The sequence below is a fragment of the Lactuca virosa genome, chromosome 1, assembly GCF_052849685.1.
Source record: "Lactuca virosa cultivar CGN04683 chromosome 1, Lactuca_virosa_CGN04683_v6, whole genome shotgun sequence".
Taxonomy (NCBI): Eukaryota; Viridiplantae; Streptophyta; class Magnoliopsida; order Asterales; family Asteraceae; genus Lactuca; species Lactuca virosa.
Window position 1 is genome coordinate 54,501,404 of NC_136426.1, and position 18,874 is coordinate 54,520,277.

General features: G+C 37.7%; 1 protein-coding gene across 1 annotated transcript; it reads left to right on the forward strand.

Annotated features, from left to right (window-relative positions):
* The first annotated feature begins 2,851 nt into the window (after positions 1-2,851).
* LOC145130939 (NAC domain-containing protein 83-like) lies at positions 2,852-4,270 on the forward strand. The gene is made up of 3 exons (XM_079065704.1): positions 2,852-3,144; positions 3,443-3,738; positions 3,843-4,270. Exons 1-3 carry the CDS (start codon positions 2,913-2,915, stop codon positions 4,086-4,088), a joined length of 774 nt encoding a protein of 257 aa, XP_078921830.1. The 5' UTR covers positions 2,852-2,912; the 3' UTR covers positions 4,089-4,270.
* The last annotated feature ends 14,604 nt before the right edge of the window (positions 4,271-18,874 follow it).

Here is an 18,874-nt window from a genome sequence, read left to right on the forward strand (position 1 = left end):
TTATTTTATACTAAGTTTTAAGAAATTTAGTATTATGTTAGTTGTATTATGTTTAATTGGTAAATGTTTTTGTAACAATTCTAGTTCGTTGAATAAACCATCAACATCGATGTCTAAGATATGACCAATTTTCAACCTAGTTTCAATATTTTATGCAACTTGCCTTTAACTAATTGGTATTTAGTGACTTCAACTTTTATGTTGTAAACAATAAAACAAAATATCTTCTTATTGTTTATATTGTTCAAACATTCGTTCAAATTAACCAATAGCATGATCAACTATATATGAAAAATATTGATCCTAAATAACTCTAGAGGTGAAAGTTCATTTACTCGTTTTGATGACCCAACGACAACGTCACTCTCGTAAAAATGTATTTTTTTTAAAATTCTTCTTTTAATATTTTTCTTAATAAACACCAGATAAATTCTCAAATCAGAAGCAATACCTTTCACACAATCCAAAGCCTTCTCAAAACAATATATGAAGTTGCATTTTACGAGAATAGCAAAACTATAACCATATATTTATCTCATAATTCGGAGGCCCCGTGCGACTGCACCTCTCGCACACCCTCGGGGCCGCCTATGCGTATATACAATCCCTTAAATAGTCAAATATGTGTTAACACTACAAGAATTTTGATCTTTAGTGGCGTCGGTCGTCCCCGCTAAAGGTCCAACATGTCGCCGCTAAATGATCGCCGCTGTTGATTCATCGCTAATGCTCCATTGATCGCCGATATTGTTTTTCCGTTGCCGCTAAAGATGCGTCGCCGCTAATGCTCTCCGTCGCCACTAAACGTGTCGCCGCTATTTATATGTATTTCTATTCAAACAAATACACATATCCATATATATAATACACATACATAGTACACATACATATACATAAAAATACATATATACATAGAATTGCACATACAAAAACACATATACATACATAAAATACATTCAAAATACACATATACATACAAATGCACATACAAATACACATCCATATCGACAAACACAAAATACACATATAGATACACCTCTACAATATCAATATTTCGGCGAGAAAGTGGTGGTGACGGTATATTCCGGTGAGAAAGGTGAGGGATCTCAAAATTCCGCCAACCATCTCCAATGCTAGAAATTTAGTAGGGAGAAGAGAAAAGGAAAAGAAAAATGGAGCAGAGAGGGGTGAAATTGCGAAGTTTTCTGTGAAATTCCGATGAGGTCGACGATGGTAAGCAGAGAGAAGAAGGGAAGACACAGAAGATCGGGAAAGAAAGTGAGAACGAAGAGAGTTTTATTGTTGGCGGCCTTTAGCGGCAACGCGTATTCATTGGTGGCGACATATGGGAGGCAAAACAACGCTTACTGTTGGAAAATTAATTTTATTAATTTAAAAAAATGGATTTCTCCATTTTTTAGCACAAATTTTGGACTCAAAATATAATTAAAACGAGTTATTGATTATATATTCGTGTTCTCCTCCGTGATATCTTCGGACCATTCTAGAAGAATTGCTTTCTACTGTTGTATCTTGGGAAACAAACACCCATTGTATTAAGGAAATGGATTTCTTATGTCATCGTAGTCGTAGTATCATCTCTTAAATCGACGGATGAGATTGAAATGACGCGGATCGCCAACAAAAGCCTTTAGCGGCAACACGGAAAACAACGCGGTTGCGGCGACACCGTTAATTAATAACATGATTCAGTATTCTGTTTCCTCTTTTAAAGAGACTCAAAAGCTTAAAGAAAAGGTTAAGTTAATGGAATGACTAAAAATCCCACAAAAAATAACGTAAAGCTTAGTCAGTTATATTAACGAAAAGGCTAAACTATATAATAAATCCAAATAAGTAAAATAACTAATTAACATTTTTTAAGTTTTTTTTTTTTTGAAACGAATTTTATCACCGAGAAACTACCAAAAGGAATAAATATAGGAATTACATGCCATTAATGCAATACAACTCCACGAGTAGTCAAGTACCATTCATAATTAAACCTTCCCTTTAAGACTCTTGATCCAAAGGTGAGGTGTTATAGCAATTTGATTTCATCTGGTAGCAACCTATGTTATTTAATGATTCATGGTCGGTCCGTAGGCTTTGTCTAAAAATTAAAAATGGGCTTCTAAATATATTTTTAGAAAAATTCATTAATATTATAATAAATGTTATACTAATAGTTGTGGGTCAAATTTCAGGACGATCAAAGCGATAATGAAAAAGTTGAAAATTTTGAATGCTCAAGTCTTTTTAGAAATTTCCATGACCGGGTTACCATTACCTTTGAGGTGAACTTGGCCGAGTCGAGCCAAAAATCAAGAAATGTGTTGTGACTCGGTCAAGTCACAAGTCAAGAAAAGTCAATGGATGATAGACTAAAATCAAAAGTTCCAAATTTAGACACAAGATTGAAACAAAAACGAAAGTAGATGTAAATATTGCTTAAACCAAGAGACAATTTCTGTGATTTACTCTATTTATAATTTATATAATATAATTCGAAAAAAATGGCCACAAAAATGTAATTAAACGGACAATTTCTGTGATTTACTAACACGTCCATATTATCACAATTTTGCTTAAAAAAATTATTTGTTGCCATAAAACCGCTTATAAATTTTTGTGTGTTTCTTTTAAGCTATTACTAGAAAATACTTAATCATTTATGGACCAATATATAATTTAACAATAGGGGATGCATATATGCCTACAAAACTTAATGGGCAAGTACCATGTGAAAAAGTTGTTCTAAATGACAATAGCTAACCAAAAGCCATAACTTTTAAATCTTGATTCTATAATCTTGAGGGCACCCCATTGCTATATAAAGGGTCCCCTTATGTTTCCTACTTATACTCAAGACTTAACCTTTTTCATCACGAAAATCGTTTGTAACGTAATTCATGTCTAATGAAGATAAGAACTATACACAAAACGCTACTTTTGATGTTAAAGAAAAGCTCAATTTTGTGAGAGATGGAGCCATCAAATTGCCACCAGGGTTTAGGTTTCAACCCACCGATCAAGAGATTGTGTTTCAATATCTGGTTCGTAAGGTCTTCTCTTGCCCGTTGCCTGCCTCCATCATCCCTGAAATCATCAACATTTGCAAGTTCAATCCTTGGGATTTACCAGGTTAGAATTGTATAAAACCAAAGAAAACCCTAAAAACTCTAAATGGTGGATCACAATTTTATAAGTCTTATATTTTTGGGTTAACTGCAAACAGTTTTTGCTAGATATTTATTATTTTACTGATCAATACAAAGCTTACCATTTTTTTTATTATTTTATGTAAAATTTGTCATTTTTTTACCATCTTATGTAAGATTTGCATAAAATGATTGTATATTTTTCTCTACTGTTGACCTTAGTTAATTAAAAAAAAAAAAAAAAAAAACTTGCTTATTTTATTTTGGAAATATGTTCATAGGTGAGTGGGAGCAAGAAAGATACTTCTTTAGCAAGAAGGAGGCCAAGTATGGGCAAGGAAATAGAGTAAATAGAAAGAGTGGTGATGGGTATTGGAAAGCAACTGGTTTTGATAAGCATATCACTAGATGTTGCAGTAACAATACCATTTCCAGAAAGAAAGATACCATTACAGGGATGAAGAAGACGCTCGTGTTCTATAAAAACAAACCATCAACGACTAGAACTCATTGGATCATGCATGAGTATCACCTTGTTCATTCGCCTGCTTCACCAACAACCACCACAAACGATAAGGTAACATTCTTGAACTAAATCGTACAAAAAGAACTTGTTCAAGAAGCCAAAAGGGTATCATCATACTCATTTTTAAATGATGTTGGGTGTCTTTTGATATGCAGAAATCTTGGATTCAGATGGGAAATTGGGTTTTGTGTCATGTATTGTTGAACAAAAGAAGTCGAAAATCGTTTGAAGATGATACTGGGAAGAGGTTGGGCTCACAGGAACAAATGCGTCCAAATTTTACGAGAGATGATGATGATGATGATGCAATTTCTATCAATTGCGACGAAGCTACTTCATCTTCTTCATCATGTGGTTCTAGTGTGGTTACTCAAGAAGAGTCCTCGAGTAAGAGCTATTAGATGATAAAGAAACGAATTAAGAATGTATAGTTTAATCTAATTAATGTAACCTTTATCATTTAAGAAAATGATTTATCGAGAGGAAATGACTAGTTTTAAAATGTAATATATATTGTTCAAGAATTTGCTTATGTATGATTAACATCATATTTGATAGAAGTGAAAATTAGTAGATTAGATGATGGGTTATGTTTTTGACAATACATATTAATATACTAGTTGTGAAACTCGTATGTTATATAGGTTGGATAAAACAAAAAATTAAATATGAAGGTTTAAACCAAAATTTATTTAAATTTGAAATTTAAAACTTAAATTTAAAAGGAAACATATTAAATACAATATATGAAGTGTAAATATGATGTGTTAATTAAAAAAATATTTAAAATAAAATGAGAAAATGACAAATGGAAAAAAAATATTTGTTCAAAATAACAACAAAATGACATGTGACAAAATGAATGAGAGTGTTACATATGACAAAAAGATCTTTATTTATTAGAATAGAAGAAGAAGATGTGGGGTTGGCTTGACTCATTTGTCAATAATATTTATTTATCTTTTATTGGAAAATATTTATTAAAGTTTTTACATTTTAACGTTATTTTAAATTAAGCTCATCATCCATTCCTTGTTATGTGGCGAGGAAAAATTTCATTAGAACCCCTATATTCTAACCTCCTTTACTGATAAACCATAACTTAAAAAAAAAAAAATAAATAAATAAATAATCTATTGAAAATTCTTATGTTCTGAAGTTATTTATGATTTAGTCCTTATCTTTATATAATCATATAAGTCCCAAAAATTAGCAATTGTTTGCATTTTGTCCAATTTACCCGATAAATGGGTCACCAACAAAATATGAGATTTTTTTCGTAAATAAATCAAAATATAAGGATTTAAAAAAAACATATATTATGCTTAATTTTTTGATATTTTCTTATTATCTTAGTATATTTTTTCTATCTAACATATTGTATTACTTTACATTAATCTTATGATATTTTTTTTGTTTGACAAAGAATATATATATTATGAAAATAGTTTTTTTCTTCTAAAATAATTGTTTTTGTAATTGTTAGGTTAGGATCCTTGAATCTTATTCAGGATCCTCGAATATTTCTGAATCCTTAAACATATCCCATGATCCTGACTATTATCATTAATATTTCTAATACTTGTAACGACTATATTTTCTCTATTTTTTCACATGTGCAGAACTAGTCAACACAAGCCTCATTCTCAACGGAGAGTCACCTTAACCAGGGAAAATACCTGGAATACCAAGTCAAATAACGTTCATATGCTGATTCCGGAGGATCCCGAAATTATCGGATTTCTTGTTACTTACATTAGACTATAAATAACACATATATCTAGCACACTAGACACGTTTTAACTCATCTACGATACTTGTACTTACATTTACACATTCATCTCTGTAAATCAACTTTTGATATCAATAAAAACATCAATGCATGTGATTATTATCACCTCCCAATGTTTTATATCGGGGATCCTATCAAGGATCAAAGGCTTTCCTTGTAACTCACTTATGCCACTTTGATCATTATTTCACACTTGATTTACTACGAACATCACAACCTCTCATACAATTTGGTCGAATTATACTTTATCAATTTTTGACCAAAATAATTTGGCGCCCACCATGGGGCCGTGGTGTTCATAGTCATTTGGGATACATGTCTACCCACTCAACCTTATCCTCTTCCTCCATTCCTCCCATTTCCTCTCAAAACCTTCCTCCACCCCCAGGGGGAGCTCCCAAGAAAGCCTCCGAGGCACCGAAGAAAAACACTTCTCTGGTCGCTACCCAAGGATTTCAGGATCCTCCTGTGTTGATTTCCAATAATGAAATGATCGCTATGATGAAAAGACCGGAACGACAAGCCACTCGACAATAGTAGGATAACAGGACAATACTCAAGGAAGTGGAGAGAATGAGGGCAGAGATCCACAAGCCTCAAGAAGCAGCACCCTCGATCTTGCAGCCCAAGATCCTAAACTTTGACAACACATGATCCTTAGCGAACCGTCGCAACATAGGATCCTCAATACCGGCCTCTGTTCCCACTTGGGGTGCAACTCCAAGAGAGCAAGCCCATACAACCCAGGATCCCAACAAAACCTTTGTCATTCCCAATAACAAGGATCCTGGTAACTTCGTCAATAATAATATCTTCACTACTAACTCTATGGATGTTGATGCAGGAATAAGCCCGCTCATGGCCAAAGAACTTCAACATCGACGACATGTGATCTCAAGTGTACCTGGAATAGTCCAACCTATACCGTAAGTATCCCCAACAGGCCACAGGATCTCGAGATTCACTCCTGCAATCGCTGACACCGAGGTCCCAAAGCGCTTCCAAACTCCCATCATGAAGCCTTATGACGGGACCAAGGATCATGAAGAGCATGTGGCACAATACAGGGAAAAAATAGAGAGCATCCCCATTCCCACACACTTGAAGGAAGCTTTCCTGTGCAAGGGTTTTGGTTCCACCCTCATAGGATCAACCTTGAGCATTAAAATGCCTCCGTATGAAGCCTTGTACGGGAGGAAGTGCAGGACGCCCGTTTGTTGGGGCGAGGTTGGGCAGAGGGTACTTGGGAGTACCGATATCGTGCTACGGACTACAGAGAAAATCCAAGTGATTCGGGATCATTTGGTCACAGCGAGGAGTCGTCAGAAAAGTTATGCCGACAAAAGACGCTCCAATCTTGAGTTCCAGGTGGGAGATTATGTGTTGCTCAAAGTCTCCCCCTGGAAAGGTGTGATTCGATTTCGAAAGCGGGGAAAGCTCGGACCCCGATTCATTGGACCCTACAAGGTCATAGCTCGTGTGGGAAAGGTGGCTTACCATTTAGAGCTGCCTGACGAGCTTAGTCTAATTCATAATACGTTCCACGTGTCTCAGTTACGAAAATGCGTGGTTGACGAGACCGCTGTGATACCACTGGAGGACATACAGATTGACGAGCGTCTCAATTATGTTGAGAAACCAATCGCTATTTTAGAACGAAAGACGAAAGCTCTCCGCAACAAGACTATAAACCTGGTTAAGGTGTAGTGGAAACATAGGAAGGGTTCAGAATGGACTTGGGAACCGGAATGCGAGATGCAGGCTCATTATCCGGATCTGTTTCTAGGCGTTGACTTCGAGGACGAAGTCCGTTCTTAGTGGGGGAGAGTTGTAACGCCCCAGTTTTTCTCGGTACGTTTGGTTATTTTAATTTAATTATTCTTGTAACCTTGGGTTAATTTATTCAACCAAGTTCGGATTTCTTATGTTATTGGACTCTTTTGATCATCTTGTAAACTCCTTTTATTGAAGTCCATGGGCTATGGGCCTATTTGCAAGTCCATCTAGTAAATAGTACTTAATGTGTTAATTGAGTCATTTGGAACACACACAAGAAAAACACTCTAAACCCTTCATCTTCACTTCTTCTCCTTCCTATTTGATTTGTAATTGTATGTTATACATCATCTCAAGATCCTATCTTCACCCCATATATGGTGGATGATGGATCTAGGGGATTACATGTGGCAAAATATCATGGAAACCCTAAAAGGGAGAATGATGATTTTATGTGCTTTATGTTCATTCTCATGTTGATTATTATTACAATCTTGTGGCAAAATGAAATCCTAATGATACCTAAACCTTTTTAGTACCACCATGATCATGGGGACTAAATTGGGATGATGAACACATCTTAAAATGTGTTTCAAAGGGAGAAGGATGGATAAGCCAAAAAGGAATCACGGGTGGCTACGATTTTGTTTTCCATCAGATCTGTAGTCATTTTGTAAAATTCATATCGTGCGATCTAGAACTCAAACGGACCCCAAACCAGTTCCAAAAGTTCACAAATTGAGTTGGCTAACTTTCGTAAGCAGGCCAACCTCACTGATAAGGACTTTATCTATGGGAATGAATGGCATCTTTGCTGTTAGGTCTGATCCGGGTCTGTTCTGATATGTCATTTTATTTTCATCATTTCTAAGGCTTGGAAAAGGATCCAGAATGATTCCAAGTTTCTATATGTTCCTTATATTATGAATTTAAGATCTGGAGCAGATGGGGTGTTATTTCCAATTATAAATTGGTTAGAATGGATCCACACTCCAGATCAGTGGGCAGTCACCAGCTTTTTCTAGTGCTGTGATTGTCCATAATGTGAATTTTATATCTGGAGTTAGGGAGATGCGTTTCATTAAATTCCAACTCTGAGACTTTCATTTGTATGTCCTTTACTTCTCTGAATTTTGGTTTGGACGAATTCTACTCACAAGTTGGGTAGAATTGGCCAACATCACTTGACTGTATTGTTGGAGACAGAAGTGATACACCATTTTGTAAAATTCATATTTAATTCATCTTTTGGAGTTAGAAGGAGTTCTTTATAGTTCTGGAATCCTGAACAATCATAGTTTCCTATAAAATTTTGTTAAATCTATGTTTCTGTTTTATATTTTGGAGTAAATCCGTTTTGAACAGCAGGTCTGTTTTAGAGACCTTGCTGTGATTACTCTTTTCTCAATTCATAGCTTCATTACTTCTCCTTTCTAACCTTTAGTCCTTCTTAGGTGAGGTTTTGAAGTTTGCTCAAGCTTGGTAGCATTATTTGATTGTTAGCTATCCTTACTACTCACTCAAGGTGAGTTCTCTCACACCGTTGTATTGATGTTTGCGTTTGCTAGTTAGCATGTGTGTGATTATTTGAATTTATTATAAAGGCATGCTATATAACCATTGTTTTAATTCGTACATGTGCACTGTATGTAACTAATTATGGATATGGGGACACCACCAAAGGATACGGATTTACCGGTGCGGTGGGTAGGTAATATCACCAACGTAATACTCATCATGAGGTGCGGTGATTAGGGCCAAATGATACGGGATCTTCCCGGTGCGGTTCAAACCTACAAGTCCTTCTTGTATTATAGGCATTGATTCGTTCTTTGCCCTTATCATATAATTATAAATGGAAAATGGATTAGGGTTAGTAAATATAAATGTTAGTACAATGTCTGTGTTTGAATTCACTAAGCTTTGTGCTTACGGTTTCCCTTATAACTTTTCAGGTGTTAAGATTAAAGAGGCTAAGGCTTGACATGGAGCACCGGGACATCGCTACTAGTTATTTTTGTTGGGACCTTATTATTATTATTATTACTTCCGCACTTATTTTATATGATTATTAAGTTGATGGATTACGTTATGACTACTTCAGTTGTTTTAATTTAATTTAAGATGCGTTTTAAAAGTTTAAAATTTTTGCAAAAAATTTGGGTGTCACATATAAGCAACAAAAGTTTTCACAAATGCCATTGTAAGGATATTTTAAAATAAAAAAAATAAAAAAAATTTCTTTTATTTTAAAACTTTGCGGAAAAACTATCCTTACAATGCAAAAGCACATGAAAACTTTGTTGTTATTTATTCCTAAGCAATATATCATAACTCCTAAGAAGTAGCTCAAGAATCCGATCTTCAAACTATGCGATAGAAATCCATCTATGCCATCAGATTCAGCATATTCTTTCTTTAAGTTTCTTCACTTTTTCTTTGATTCTTAAAACATCAACATGTGACCCAGTCACATCATGTATCAAGAATCTCAGAATAGAAACTTAGCAGAGTTAGATAGTGGACTTTACCCGAAGTAGAGTCAAACTTATTGACTTCAATATCCTTAGGTAAATTTGGCAGCTTCGCAACCAATGCCCCTTTCTTTGGCAATAGACCCTTGATAATGGGACTATCTCAGACTTAGCCGTTCTCTTTACCATTTGGTCAACCGAGTTGACTATGGCCGATCCCTTTCCATTGGGAAGAGAGAGCTTTACTGGATATCCAATGTAATCATTGTCAATGTCCATAAAGTTTTAGGAAGTTGATCTTAGCAAATAGATAAGATCATTAAGGGTCTTGTCATAGTCTGTTTCATAGGAGTCCCAAAGGAACTCACTATGTGACTTAGAAAATAGTTGAGTCACCAACTTTCTCAAGACTTTGACACCCAACTCTCCCGACTTGTCAATATCTGACTACATCTCCAAGATGTGATCACATATAGACCTTTGCTTGAGTGACCTTAAACTTTTCAGGAACTTGTGGGTTAGGGAGAATAATTGGAGGAGGTGAAAGAAGTATGATTTCCATGGGACATCATCTTCATTTAGGAAAGCTTGTTTCAAGAGATTTGGGAAGATCATCTTTTGGGAGATATTCAAGAGAGTTGATTTAAAGTCCTTAATATAACACCCAATATGAAATATTAAGGCTAGGACCCAACACAATACTTTTATAACTTGGAAGAGGGATGCCGTAATCCAAGCTATAAAATATTTGAAGGTAGGTGAATGACGATTCACCGATTTCCACCAAGATAAACGAAATGTAATATTAGGTTTTAATTGGTTTTGAAACTCCTAGATCTTTGAGATTCATTAAACTTTTCAATGACATGTTTCAATCTCGAGTGTGCCCTTCAGGTTTTGTGACTGGGATGCCGAGGATCACAAAACAAGGTGTGAAGTAACCATGCAAATTACTTGGTACTCTTAAATATTTATCACCCAACCGATGTGCCGGTAAACCACACACGCTCCACCGGCCTATGATAAATTTTAAGAAACCCTTTGCCTACCTTGTTAAATCAAGCTAGTGTGCTGGTAAACTACACACGCTCCACCAACCGACTTAAGCAAAGTGCAAAGTGTAATTTCATGGGTTAGCACCTTATTCACATTTTCCTAAGTAACTAAGATTGGGAATTTATAAGTGTTTAGTTACTTAGTATTTATCATTAATACTTTTAATGAAGGGAGAATTATAGTCCTTTCCTACCCATTCGGCTAACGACCCTCCACCAGTCAAGGAAGCGGTGCGTGAGAGTGGACACCCATTAAACTGCCATCTTATAGGCAGTAACCTTATACCCCCCTTATAGACCGGCTTCGTGAATGAGGCCTACTAACGGTAAGACTGACTTTACTCTTATACATATATATAAATATTATTAACTTATAATATTATAAAGTATAAGGGTTGAATTTTAACTTTTAAAATTCTAAGGACTTAACTTGGAATTAAAGTATTCATAAGTGAAAACTTTCCTAATTCCAAAACTTGAGGGCAAGTTTTGAAACTATTCAAAACTAATTAATTCCATAACTTATGTGTTTAAATTAGTTTTAATTAAAAAACTCTTCAAGTTCCATAACTTGAGGACAAGTTATGGAATACTTTAAACTAATAAAAGAATGTAACTTTTCTTTATTTTGTAATCTATGGAATTAATTAAGGTTACACATTTTATTACTTAATGAAGTGACTCTTGAACCTCCATAACTTGAGGACAAGACTCTTCATTTTTGTAACCATTGCCAACTTTTATGAGTTTTATGAAACTTAAATGTGACTTTTCATATAACTTGAGGACAAGTTACAAAAACACATTTTAGAATCAAATCTTAGATTAAAATGGATTGAAAACACATAATCAATTAACTTTTCTATTAATCTAAGCAACTCATAAGAACAAGATAATTCAAATCAAACTTTTTCATGTAATTAGCCTAATCACTAAACTAATACAAAACATGAATCTATTGACAATTATCTTTGAAATTGGATTAGTATGAACATTACCACATCAAAAACAAGTTTATAAGTTCAAAAACATCTTAGGGTAATGTTTCTAGTCCATTTCTAACCAAAAAACTCGAAAATATGCTGTCTGGGGCTCCTACTCGTCGAGTGTATCAACCTACTCGCCGAGTAGGATGATTTTCTTCATGGACTCGGCGAGTTCATCAGTGGACTCGGCGAGTCCAATGCCCAGAATGCCCGAAATTCGACTTTTTCAGCATTTTTCAGCAATTTGCATCAAGTATAATTGAAAACAAGCCTAGGCTCTGATACCACTGATGGGTTTTGAGCATTCTAACACTCCTAAGTGTACATGCAACCCTAAATACCTTGGATCTATGTTTTCTCTATTATACATGCAAATATGATTATCCAAGGTATTATTCTAACTAGCATACCAAAACATTGATACTAGGATACTAAAATAGATAGAATACATACCTTGTTGTTGTTGCTTGACTCCATGAAGCTTGAGAGCCTAGTGCCCCAAGTGTGACACCTCAAATGGTTCACACAACATCATGAAATCTTGGAATAACCATGAGAAGAAGACATACATGTTCAAATCGACTAGCCCTCAAAATATGTATCACTAGTGCCAATTTCTTGAACTAAAGGGGTTCTTATATAGTGTGGCTATTAGGGTTACACCATGTAACTAATGACTTTACCCATTCCTTATGCTCCATGGGTTTTAACCTCCATGGAGTATCCATGGATCACCACATGGGTTAAACCCAACATAAAGGAATCTTGGATCATAAGCCCACATATATAAGAATGAATGATTTACACAATCAATCCCCATATATTTAATTAGTCTCTTTTTGATCACTAAATTAAGTCCAAATTAATTCTTGATCAATACTAATTAAATAACATGATTTCATATTAATATATTAGAACTTATAATATATTAATATATTAGAACTTATAATATATTAATATGTCACAAAATGTCTTTTCCTCATAAACGGTCTATCCAAATGTTCAGATGCCATGCAACCCAAATGGACCATGCCGAGTCGGGTCAAGTACATACAAATTATAGTTATGGACTTAGACACTAATCCAACATTTAGAACTAGAGTTGCCTGATTCATGATGCCTTAGCCTAGGAAATGCTATTGATTGATCTTATCTGCTATTTTCTTTGTGTGCATGTTGAGTAGGGATACATAGCATGAATTTTCTTTTGAGAGAGTTTTGAGTAATCTAGGAGAGATACCTAGATGAGCATTGAGGAATCTACTGAGAGATTAGTTTGATATCCGTGAAGGATAGAGTACTTGTGAATTAGGATCCTAGGAGGAGGACTTGGGACGACTACAGGTTGGTGTGGAAGGTAGTATTGGGCCTGTACTACTGAAAGCACCGGACCTCTATGCGACCCAAGTAAGAACCTTAGGATACTAAGGATCATGTAGGGGTGGGTAATGGAGTGAGTGCTCGAGCTCGTCTCTAATGATTTTTGTGTTTGTGTTTCAGAGGCACTATGATCATTACCCGCAACAACCTCGGGAGCAGTGGTACCAGTGACGAGGATATCCGCATAATCATTCATGAGGAGGTGGCCGCAGATATCAAAGAGGCCATACCAGAGATGTTCGGGTCTATTAAGACCATGCTGATTAAGACATTTGATGAGCGATACGCTGCTGTCACGGAGGCCGCTGCTGCTGCAAGGCCACAGGGAGGTGACTCATTGTTGTTTCGGGAGTTCAGCAACACGAAGCCACCAGAGTTTGACAGGACCCAGGACCCGATTGTTGCCATGAGATGGATCTCCGACATTGAGGGGTGTTTATATACGTGTTCGTGCCCGGAGCACTTGTGAGTTCAGTTTGCACTGAACCAGCTTTGCTTGGGAGTGAAGGACATTTGGAAGTTCATGACGATTGATTTTACTCCTACAGATCATGCTGCAGTTACTTGGGAGAGGTTTACCAAGTTGTTCAGAGATGAGTATGTTCCCCAGGTGGAGAGGGAATGTTTGGCACAGGAGTTTCTGTCTCTCAAGCAGAAGACGAAATCAGTGACAGAGATTAAGAGGATGTTCCATGAGAGGGCGTTGTTCTGCCATGAGCATGTGTCTACTGAGCAGGCACGTGTGAGCCGGTATTTGAGCATCTTGAGGAGAGATATACGGGAGTTCGTAGCGAACTCGTCATATCGGACATTCGCTGATTTGCAGACCAATTCCAGGAGGAGAGAGATTGAGTTGGAGATTCAGACCAGAGAGGAGGGAGAGCAGCAGGGGAGAGATAGGATACTAGTGCAGTCGAAGCCGGCGACAAAGCGGGCTAAGCCTGTTGATTCGAGAGAAGGAGGCCATAAGGGCCGCACTTGTGGCAAGGTGCGGCAAGAGCCATGAGGGATCTTGCCGAGTAAGGATTTGCTACAAATGTGGCAAGGAGGGGCACATGGCGAGGGACTGCCCCAAGGGATTTTCGGTTTGCTTTCATTGTAACCTGACTGGCCATCGGAAGGCCGAGTCTCCTCAGCTCACTCAGGGATCAGCGCAAGCTTCTGTTCCTGCAGCCTTACGTGTTACCGATGGTCGGCCGGGGAAGGCCGAGGCTCCGAGGGTTCGTGGGAGAGCATTCTAGCTGATTGCGGAGGAGGTCCGCGCAGCGCCTGATGTGTTGCTGGTACGTATCTCCTTATTTATGTTATTTTGATATTTGTTATGCTTATTGTTAGAACAAAGTTCTCTTAGGATCGTTAGATTCTATGCAAGCAAACAATTATGAACGTAAATAAGAACACAAGTATGGATTTGAATATGTCGTATGATTAATGCTTCAACACCTCAGAAGAGCTCGATTAAGAACTTCGACTGTAGAGGTGTTTAGGGTTACAAAACAATAAACGTAATCATCAACAACGTATTATGCATACATGCATGCATATTTATAGTATAACCCTACAAGATAATCATGGATGGACAGGCCCAATCTGGATACTAAACAAAAAGCCCATGACGCAACACAATTAAACTCTACAATCTCCCCCTTTGCGTCAATGGGACCGAAAGCTTACTTCGGTTGAGCTGCAGAAGTCTTCTTTACAGTTTTGAACACCTTCGGAATGATAGCCAAAAGATGATGACGGAATGTTATGTACCACCGAAGCATGTCAGTGAAGTTCTTCTTATCAGCATCTGAGTTCTGCTTGCACCGATGAATAATGTTGATGATGTGCTCTAAGCAGTCGGTTGAAAACAAGTGTTTATCTACAAGAGCGAATAAAAATCTGTGAGCTTCGCCTTTGGTAAACATCACAGTGAGATGTTTTGAATCTATTTGGCCCATCTTCATTTTGTTTACATCTCCTGGTTTCGGTGTTGGCTTAATGGTCGGTTTCTTGTTCATGACTTTCGCTATCTCTTGATCCATAGCCGCAACCTCATGGATGTAAGAAGCCAACATCCTCTTCAAGTGTTCCAAAATCGGCTCATATTCTCTCGGATTTGTGAGCAGAATGTTGAACATCAAAATCTAATCATGAGGGTTAAGATTAGGAAGATCTGCTAAAGAAATAATTGACACCGAGTTTGCAGAACCTCGTGTGATTTTGAAATTAACATTCACAAACTTCCCAGCAGGTGTTGGTTTGAGTACCTTGACAGTGATTATTTTCTGTGCACTCCATGTCAAGTACTGAGGTTGTTCATACTTCAAATAGAAGTCAATAAGCTCTCGGTCAACCTTTGGATGAGGAAAAGGAACCTCAGCAGTCGAGTCAAAGCAGTGAAACGTGAATGCTTTTCTTGTGATTGGCATATCGAACTGCGAGTCCTTAGAGTTATCACAGTCAAACGAAGCAACAGGTTCCAACCAATAAACACTTGGAAACTCTATAGCTTGATTGATAAGTGCCTCTTTAGTCCATAAGGGAAACAAGGCCTTTTTGCAGTTCAAGGCTTCTTCTTCTTCCTTGTTTCTCCTTTCCCTTTCCTCTGCTTCCTTCGCAACTTTTAAAATTTCATCCAACTCTCGGTCTCTCTTCTTTCTTTGAAGAGCCTCAGCAATGGTTTCTTCCACATCACTATCACTATCATCATTGATCTCCTTTCGCTTAGCTTGTGAACCAGAACCTGAAGCTACATTATCCTTCAGTTCTGTTGTGACTTTGACTTTCGGTTGGGTAGTTTATGTTTTCACAATCACCTTCTATTGAACACCTTCTCCCCCTTGTTTTGGAGGTGTGAATGGCTCCGAAACACCCTTCATTTCGTGTAACATGGCAAGGGCAGGAAGAAGTTTTGTAGTGAGATGATTTCTGATTGTCAAAGTAAGAATAGGATCATGAGCACCAAGTTGATTGGTCAACATGTCCTTCACATCTCCTGCACAGCTACGAAATACAGCCCTTTCGGTCTTCAACAAAGAAATCACTTTTTCTGCTTGGGCTAGCTGCACTTTCTGTACTTCAATAGTGGAGGATTGGCGGGCAAGATCTTCCTTCAGAGCACTTTCTGTTGCTAGATTAGCGTGAAGAGAGTCAAGGCGAGAAGTCACTGAGCTGATAAGTGATGAATTCTCGGTTTGAATAGATGAACGCACAGCTTCAAACTTGATTCTCTCTTCTTGAAGAGACTTAGAAAACGAATCCACAGTGGCTTGAACCTTGGCTGTATTTGTGTCAGCATGCCCCTTCAGCGACTCAAGGAAAATCTGAGTGGTATGAACAATGTCAGTAACATCATTGGTGGCCTTTTTGCAAGAAGAGGTAGACGCATCAATGGCTTTTGTGGATTTTTCAATTGACTCTGTGTATTGTTCTAGAGCAGTATCCATAAAGGCTTTGAGCACCACTCCACTATAGGACTTCCTGTCTTCAAGCAACTTATCCAACTTCTCATGAATGCTCTGCAAGTGTTGGCTGGTAATAGGAGCATCATTATCCTCATCAGTAGGAAGCCGATAGGGACTGAAGTATGTAGATTCATACTCATCATTAGCACCACCGAGATTGGCAACTGAATCGGTTGAGGTAGTGGGTGAAAGAGGCTTAGAAGTAACTGGAGGTACTGTTTCAGTAGTTGCCCCCGTATCAGATACGTTGACTACTACTGTTGGTTCAGGAATAGTAGTGGTGGTAGACTGGGAGATTATAGGAGGTGGTAAGGGAGTTGTAGAAATAGGAATAGAAGTAACTGGTGGTGGTGGTGGTAAAGAAGTTGTAGTTGGTGATGTGGTAGGTGGAGGAATAGGTGGAACAGAAACTGGAACTGTTGGTTTCGGTGATGATGAAGGTGGGGTAGGAATTTTGTCATGAATAGGTTCAGTTGGAGTTGGGGAGCGGGGAGGAGTATTACCTCTCGGTGATTCATGATGACTTTCCTCTTCTTCATCTTCCTTGTCATTGTCTGAGCTAGGAGGAGTGGGACTCTTGGTCCTTCTGGCCATCTTTTTAATCTTCTTGGGCTTGGAAGAATCTCCTTTATCAGACTTTCGCTTCTTTGACTTAGAAGCCTTAGACTTGTCCTCCTCTGGTGTCTCCTTCTTTGTTGTAGCCCTTTTCCCTTGGTTTCCAGGCTTGTCCACTGCTTCCAGGGCAGCCTGCTGTTCTGGAGAAAGGACTCTCGGTCCTGTAGGAGTAAGTTTGCGATAATCAGCCATTACCGTACTCTCAGCTGTGACACATCGATGCATAGACTCAGGAATAGAGCCATTGTGAGGGAACTTGATTGGATCAGAAATAATGATCTTCTTGGTGTGAAACGTGGCAATTGACGCGACTAGGTCATCCTTCATTATAGGAATATCCAAAGTTTTAATCGCCCTACGTGTAATAAGAGTCCAGAAGCGTCCACACGAAATCTCTGAATGCCTCGTAGAAGTGTTGAGGCTCTGCACCACTTGAGACCAGATAATCGTCCCATAATCCAGATTAATACCATTGTAAATTACATAGAGAAGGGTTAGAAAACCCTTGCTGGTGCCATCTGATCCACCACTCCTTTCTGTTAAACTCTTGATGAGAAGAGTAAGCAATCCATTCCACTGAGATGGTAAACACGACTTCTTAACCTTTGTAACTGTGGTGAGCACATCCGTATACCCCATCTCGTAAAGCATCGAGAATAATTGAGTAGTCGTGATAAAGTCTGGCGAGATGACAGAGGAATCTACGGCAAGATGCATCAACGAACAAAATCTCCCCTTTGAAATAGATGCCTTTTTATTATGTATTTGAAAGTAGATGCATTCTTTGTTCTTGTCATACATGGCAGTAGAGTAGACCTGCGATAAGAGCGACATCGGAACTGCTTCCACCTGCGTTAGGGCTATAACCAACGGTGAATACTTCAAACATTCAACTACGTGCAGCATATATGAATCATACAAAAATGGATTGAGTTCGATGATCATATTCTGATTTGGCTTTATCGAAAGCAATGTGGATGAAGCAGTCTGATCGTGAACTGATGAAGAAGTCGCCATTGTTGATCGAAGAAGGAAGATGAACAGTTTGAACTTGCCTTGTAAGTTGAGAGAATTTGTTGCTGGTAAAAGACAAACAAAAGTAGAACCCCCTTTATATACCGTTGCCAGGAGAGAGAAAAATCATGACGATAATGACGTGATCACTAAAACGTCGCCTGAAAAAGCGCGATGTGACAGTGTGGTTACTCCCAAGAATACGTCAGCACGCGTGGGTATAGAGACCGTTCAAATTCACGAGCCTAAATTCTTATCCTCAATCGTTTGAAATTCTGCATCGTTCCAAAATTCAGGATAACCCCTGTTTAGCCAAAAGACAAGCAAAACTCGAACCAACAGCAATCAGAAAGTTGGAAAATAAAATTTTCGTGCAATAGAGTGACAAAAGATAAAGAAATAAAGCAAATGTGTATGGGATGTGAGTGATGTCTCATTATAAGACAGAAAGCAGGGGATTTCGGGCAAGAATCGCTTCCTTCAAAGTCAAGAGAGACTTGAAGTGCTTGTGTGGTTTCCTGAAAAATACGATCAAGTGTTTGTAGAGAAACATTGAAAGGCTTCTTTTGATTATTAGGCTGTGGGTAGCTTATCTTCAACCGAACTTCGGGTCTTAACATAAGACCGAACGTTGGAAGAAGTA

What these genes read in the sequence shown, in the direction of transcription:
- LOC145130939 (XM_079065704.1), top strand. Translation starts at nt 2,913, where the DNA reads ATGTCTAATGAAGATAAGAACTATACACAAAACGCTACTTTTGATGTT. An exon ending in CAATCCTTGGGATTTACCAG is followed by an intron (nt 3,145 to 3,442) that starts GTTAGAATTGTA and finishes ATATGTTCATAG; the next exon opens with GTGAGTGGGAGCAAGAAAGA. An exon ending in CAACCACCACAAACGATAAG is followed by an intron (nt 3,739 to 3,842) that starts GTAACATTCTTG and finishes TTTGATATGCAG; the next exon opens with AAATCTTGGATTCAGATGGG.